General features: G+C 44.9%; 1 protein-coding gene across 1 annotated transcript; it reads right to left on the bottom strand.

Moving 5' to 3' along the window:
* Positions 1–538: 538 nt before the first annotated feature.
* LOC122403506 lies at positions 539–2,006 on the bottom strand. Its single transcript, XM_043407056.1, has one exon. It carries the CDS (start codon positions 1,769–1,771, stop codon positions 1,004–1,006), a length of 768 nt encoding a protein of 255 aa, XP_043262991.1. The 5' UTR covers positions 1,772–2,006; the 3' UTR covers positions 539–1,003.
* Between the last annotated feature and the right edge of the window lie 5,262 nt (positions 2,007–7,268).

Here is a 7,268-nt window from a genome sequence, read left to right as displayed (position 1 = left end):
TAGTGTTTCATTTGTAATACATTTTCTTTTTATTCGTTCCTATCCAAAAAACTATTTCTGACGTTGATGGTACTGATTCTCAGAATAAATCATCGATTTTTTACTCATCACCTAAATCAAGCACTGCGTTGTGATTACTTTGATTTTACAAAATATAAATTTCCATCATTTATAATGTTTGATATTATTTAAATTTTTCCAGATTCTAATGAATTTACCAAAAAATTTAACTTTCTATACTATACCTACATTACCAAATAAATATTTTGAATGTTTAGTCCTTAATATATTTGGATTGTCATAAACTTTTAAATAGTAATTTTTTAATTTTCCTGCACCTTTTCCTATAGCTTAAAGAAATGTTGCTACACTTTGTTTCAGAATGGCATAGTAATAATATAATATACAAAATATATAGTATATAAATTTAATATTATAGTATATTACATAATGTAACAAAGAAAGGTTAATAATCAGGAAACAGTAAATTATTTGCCTAACATCGACAATAAATAGATAGATTTATTTCCTGCTTCCCCTTAGGGTTACACTTCCTCCCCACCTTACATTTCCATCTCTCCCTTAACCTAACTTATCCTACTTATCCTACTTATTCTACTCTTACTCTACTCCTCACTGCCCTTACATCCTCCCCCCGCCGCTTTTCCCCTCTCTCTCATTTCCTTTCGCCGCACGCTCTTATCCTAATCCTACGCTACTCGCTCTCTCTCTCTCTCTCTCTCTCATCTCCCTTCGCCGCACGCTCTTAGCCTAACCTTACGCTACTCGCTCTCTCCCTCTCTCCCTCCTCCCTTCTCTCCCACTCCTCCACCCCCGCTCGCCCTCCCCGCCGTCGACTTCCATTTCCGCCCTTGCATTCCATTCCTTCATTCACTCCTCCCCTCATCCCCCCCTTCCCCCCTCTCCACCTCTTTCTCTTTCCTCCTGACCTCCAGCCTCTTTATCCACCCCTCCCCTCCCCCTCCCTCGTCCAAAATCTCCCTTATCCTTTCCCCGATCCCCTTCCCCTCTGCCTCATCCCCCGTACATCTCTCCAAAACGTGCTCCCATGTCTCCTCCTCCCAACCACATACCCTACATCTCCTCTCTTCCTCATCCCCCCAGTACCTCCCCCCCCCCTCATCTCGTTCCCCATCCTATACCTAGCTAGCCTTCCATACCTCACTTCTCCCCACCCTGCCTTCAGGTACCCCGGTAACTCCCGTCCCACCAACTCCCTGTACCACCTATTATACCTCGACTGCACCACTTTTCCCCATCTCTCCTCTTCCTGCCTCCTCCCATCTTCCTCCTCCCATCCCTCCCAGCCCGCTCGCCCACTTGCCCCTCCCTCTCCTCCCCTCAATCCTCCCAACCCTCTACACCCCAACCTGTCTCTCTCCCACGCCGACAATTCCTCTCCCCCTTCCCTTCCCCTTTCCCTTATCTCTTCCAGGCACCACCTAGCCAACTCCCCTCCCTCTCCCCTACTCAGTTTCTCCTCATATCTCCCTGCCCTTCTCCCCGCCCACGTCCTCAACTTTTTCCTCTTCGTCTCCTCCCTTACCATATATCCTGGCGTCCTCCAGTCCACCCCCAATGACCACCTTATATACCTCTCCTGCATCCTCTCCATCTCCTCCCTCTCCCTCCACCCCCAAATCTCTGCCCCATATCCCGCCACCGTCCAGACCAACGTGTCGAACAGCCACATCCTCCTTCCCCAGTCCCTCTCAAACTTCCTTTTCCCGATTCCCCATGCCTGCCTCATTACCACCCCCCGCCTTTCTCACCCTATCCCTAACCTGCGCCTCCTGACCCCCGTTCCTCCTGAACACGTACCCCAGGTACTTAAACTCCTTCACCTCCTCTATCCTTTTCCCCTTCCACCTCCACTCCACCTTCCTCTCCCTTCCTCCCCCCTTCCTAAACCTTACCACCTTCGTTTTCTCCACATTAACCTCCAACCTCTTTCTATCCAGGTACCCTTCGAGCCGCCTAATCATACTCCCCATCTCTTCCTCGTCCTTCGCCACCATCACCAGGTCATCCGCATACGCCAGCGCACACACTCTCCTCCCCCCTACCTCCACCCCTCCCCATCTTCCTTTCCTCATCTCCTCTTCCACATCCGCTATTAACAAATTGAAGAGCGTCGGACTCAGGGGGCACCCTTGCCTCAACCCCTTCGCCGTCCAAAAACCCTCCCCTACCTCCCCCCCCACCTTCACCCTGCTCTTCGTCTCCCTATAAATTTCCCTTACCCTCTCCCTCAACCCTTCCCTCACCCCTCTCCTCTCCATCGCCTCCCACAGAGTCCTCCTGTCCACCGAGTCGAAAGCCGCCCTCAGATCCACGAACAGCGCCACCAGCTTCCCCCCCCTCCTCCCGACCTGCCTTCCAATCAGAAAATTTAACACGTAGATATGATCCACCGTACCCCTCCCTCTCCTGAACCCCGCCTGATTCTCCGGAATCATCCCCCCCCACCTCCACCTCCCGCTCCAACCTCTCCAACAGTACCGCCGCATACACCTTATACAAGGTCGGCATCAGCGTAACCCCCCTGTAATCCTGCACCCTCTTCCCGCCCCCTTTCTTCGCCACCGGTACTATAGTCCCTTCCTTCCACCCCTGCGGCCACCCCTCCCCATCCCACACTCTCCTACATACCTCCCATGCCAACTCTAAACCCCTCTCTCCCCCGTACTTCCAAGCCTCATTCGGGATCTCATCCCCTCCCATTGCCTTTCCTTCCTTCAACCTTCTCACCACCCTCCTCACTTCCTCCTTACTTATTCCCTCTTCCTCCCCCCTTCTCCTGCCCTCCTCTCCCCCCACCCTTACCCTATTTTCCACTCCTCCCAGCAGCCCCATGAAATGTTCCTTCCATTCCCCCTTCTTTATACTTTCGTCCACCCCTTTCCTTTTCTTCCTACCCCTATTCACTATTTCCCACACCCTATTTTCCGTTTTTGCCTCTGCCACCTCCCTTACCAGCCTCTCCCTCTCCTCCTCCCTCTTCCTATCGCACAGCTCCTTATACTCCCCCCTCCTTCTCTTGAAGTCCTCCCTACTCCCCTCCCCTCCCCTCCACCTCCGTAGCTCCCTTCTCAACTCGCTCTTCTTCTCCCTACATTCTCCATCCCACCACCCCTCCCTCCTACGCCCCTCCTCTCTCCCCCCCGCCCATCGACAATAAATAATACATATCGTATAGTTTGGACAATACAGTAAGATTATTACAGCACACATAATTTTTGTAAGTTTTTGCCATTTTTTTTTATAATTGTATGTTTTTCTGTTTATTTATATATTTTATATTGTGCGTTTTCAAGTATATAGAGTGTTCGGCCACTCCTGGGAAAAATTCACGCTCAAAAAATAAAATCAGACCTTGAAATGAGAACATAAAACTTAAATGTAAAATTTCAGTGAAATTCATTCAGCCGTTTAGACGCAATCATGTTAATAGCATAGTGTAAGCGTCAGCTTCGAACTTGGGTTTGAATGACCAACACGTATTTGATTAATTTTAGATATACAGGGTGTCCCGTAAATAGTGTAAGAACCGGAAATGGGGGGTAGCTGAGACGATTCTGAACAACAATTTCCTTTGCAAAAATGTCGGATGGAGCTTCGTTTTTGAATTATTAACGAAAAACACTGACCAATCACGGCGCTCGCCTTCCGCGCGCTCAGGGCCGTCCGACCTCGGAGAGCCACCGGGCCGGGTAGGTAGCAAGATGCGCGTTGAAGATACATCGAAGAACGAATACAAATAATTAAAAATACTACCACTTCAACTGTTACCTAATTCGTTAATTACTAAATGGAATTTATTAATTATTTGTATTCGCTGTTTCCAAGGAAGAAGGAATACAATCTCGGAATTTTTAGGAAATTAACTCTTCGCACTCGAGTGACGCTTCTCGCCAGCAGAGTGTTTTAAAATTAAAATAAATACGGTAAGAAACATTTGTAACCGTTTGTTATTAACAACTGTACTGGAAAAGCAGACTGGATTTCTGCATACCGAAACATTCCTCGAATGCAAAGGGTTAATAAAGAAATAATTGAAATTCGACTTACCCATTCATCTGCAAGTTGACCTACTGCGCTGACAATAGGGCCCGGCCAATGCACCGCTGTCGATCATGGCAAGGTCGAAGACCCCAACGAAAATCCTGGCTGATGGGCCAACCCGGTCACTGCACTCGCTTCTCACCCCGAAAACACTTTACAGCACGGTCACTCGCACTTTTCACTTTCACATACCGGTGCGTTCCGTTGCACCCTTCTTCGATTGTTGCTCCTTCCTGAGTTGATGGCGGTGTCTGGATGTTGCTCCCTCCCGAATTGTTACTCCTTCCTGAATTGTTATTGCTCCCTGAATGTTGCTCCTTCCTGGATTCTTGCTTCTTCGAACCTTCCTCCCTTCAGGATTGTTGTTCCTTTCGCAGGTATAACACGGAAATATTGAAATAAATCTCCCTCGTAGCTAGGAAATCGTACACACGCACACTCTCTGACTGTCCTTTGTCGTTCACGGCTCAGGTACTCATTTCGCGCACATTCATTTCACACTCACAAAATCTGAATTCGCCGATTGAGGACGATGGCCGCTTGTCGCTAATTTCATGTCTACCGATTCGCGCCTACAATAGGAACAAAAAAAATTTCTTTTTTTTTAATAGTCACAATATGGTCAGGGGCTCTTAAAACGTGTATTTCCGCTAAAAAAATTTTCGATATACTTTCCTTATACCTTACATAGGTCAGAAAGTAAAAATGCTGGGGCAGTCGAGACTTGGGATCGTATGCTGATTATCGCGAGGTCGTATTTCAGCTGTTTCTCTTTTACAAGACCAAGAAGGAAAGGCTCACACTAGCGTTCTTTATCGTTTTCCTGAAATTGTGCAAAGTGCCGAGCTCACATACACGTGGCTCGTGCGGTAGTATATGCCTGCTATCCCCACCACTCTGATAGACATTAAGGAAGTTCGTCGACACTATTGTCGATTTCGATGCACTCAATTATGCCCGATCTGGCCACACTGACTGTATATACCCTCCCGATCGTCCTTTGGCTTTTCTTTAAACCGGGTACAAACGTCCTTGACATGAGCAGCAGAACACTCTCGATAGTTCTCGATTCTTCGAGAGCCGTGTTCCGTGCCACGCGCCTTCTTTTGATTTTGCATCCGGTTCACCGATTTCGAGAATCCTTTGCGCGCAGCCCACTGGCTCTGCGGCGCGGCATTTCGCGCGGCGTGTGTCAAGGCCGCTTCCCTTTGTTGCTTACCGGTCTTTGGGCTCAAGGGTTTGCGACGCAACAATTAGAATAAAGAATGAATTTATAAATATAGTATATACATATGCACAGTAAGTGACTGCTACTTTTGATAAATCTGAAGTTCTGAAATGTGTGAAAATATTTTCGTTGTCGTACGGACTATAACATTGTAGCATATAACTCACAAAACGATAAATGAACAAGGTGGAGTTCGTTTCACATCAAAATCCACGTGTAAAGGCACTGGATAGGGCAGTGTTTCCGAAGCAAGAGTTTCCTAAGACTAAGAAGGGAATTCCCGAGCAATCGATAGTCTCAAAGACGCTGGATCGTAAACCCCCAAGAGACTTTATAGCCGGCCCATATATGTACTTCCTCGATGCTGTTCGGTAGCTTCAATATATACACAGGTAAACCGCGTCAGCTTTGCAATCTTTTACTAGAACCGTAGTTCCGAAGTCAGCCGGTCACTAGAACAGGTAATTTACTTTCCCGAGCAATCACGTCATCGCGAATAATTCAACGAAGACCCTCTCTTCGAACGTCCGCATTCTGCTTCCACATCGTTAATCCCTCTTTATCGTTTTTTTTTACCGTTGCTTTCAAATTTCAACGCGACACCTCATCGACTGGATGCTACGAACCTTTCGAAATTTTTTAGGACCAATGAATGTTGATATTTAAGAATTTTTAGCGATACAGAATAACTAATATAAATTTTGTATACCTACATAGAAATAGTGGAATGTGGGACAAGAAGGGATGGCTAAGAAAAAATGATCAGAGAATACTACATTTATTGATAATGTATGTATACAAAATATTACAGTTAGTATTAACATCTATTTACTTAAATATATTAGAATCAAATTATAACATGTACAAACAAATAATTTTTATCATAGTGACAATTTCTTATATTACCTATGTAAGAAATTCTGACACTTGCAGTTTTTATATAAATTAATATTTTTTAATAAGAATTATTATCAAATATCAACATTTATTCGATTCTAAAAGTGGTTCCTTCTTAAATAAAGTGGACAATTTTTAGAGTTTCATAAACTTTTTCATACGCCATATGCGCCTTCAATTTCTCAATACTGTGCTTCTTTGATTCGATACGATATAGATCGATCTGCTTCCCCATATACAGTGTATAAAGTAAATGCCTGCAGAATCATAATTTGTACGGACTCGTTAAATGTTTTGCACTGTCATTAATTCCACGGTTACATACTACCTAAACATCGCTATATAAACTTCATGACGTTGGTTTAGCCAGGATGCACACTGCCTCAATCTACTTCCCAAATATGGTCACTTAACCTGATTGTACGCTTCCTTACTCTGCATCGTATTAATGGTATTAAGATCTTAGAACTTGTGTGTACTTGATGAATTAGTATACATATAACCTTGAACAAGAGGTAAGATGAATTTGCATGCTATAGGTGCCAACCATCGTGTTAAATCGTATGACGATACCAAATGTAATGTCTGGTAATAATGTTTTATAACGAGGTTACGTATCTGTAGCAAACAATCACTGGTTTGTACCATAAAGTTAATGTTTTCATCTACTCCGTCTGTGTAAGTGTACTTCAATCGCTTTCGTAACGTTCTTTCAACTTTAAACAGAACCTGTTCTTAACCGATATTGAAAACATTATCCATGTTCATTTTCTTGATAACATTAATTTATTGTAGCAGCTTATTGTATGGAAAAAGTGAGTGTAAACGAGTTAACAGAAGGAAAGAAAAGGAAAGAAGAAGAAAGTGTTTCGTCTTGAGCCTGCTTAGACGCCATAATACTCAATGGCCAGTGAGTGTAGTTTTCAGCATTTGCGAGCGCGTAAGCGCGAGCTGTTTCGTTCCCAGGCTTGCACCTATACCGACAGGTGTTAGAGTGCGATCAACTCCTGCCAAATACGAATGCAGGGAACTACTAACCCCCTCAATGATACCATAT

Source organism: Colletes gigas, unplaced genomic scaffold (genome assembly GCF_013123115.1).
Source record: "Colletes gigas isolate AHSC1104 unplaced genomic scaffold, ASM1312311v1 Colletes_gigas_Sc00056, whole genome shotgun sequence".
Taxonomy (NCBI): domain Eukaryota; kingdom Metazoa; phylum Arthropoda; class Insecta; order Hymenoptera; family Colletidae; genus Colletes; species Colletes gigas.
The sequence above is the reverse complement of the archived record's forward strand: the minus strand, read 5'-3'. Positions and strand labels throughout refer to the sequence as shown.

What these genes read in the sequence shown, in the direction of transcription:
- LOC122403506 (XM_043407056.1), bottom strand. Translation starts at nt 1,771, where the DNA reads ATGAGGCAGGCATGGGGAATCGGGAAAAGGAAGTTTGAGAGGGACTGG.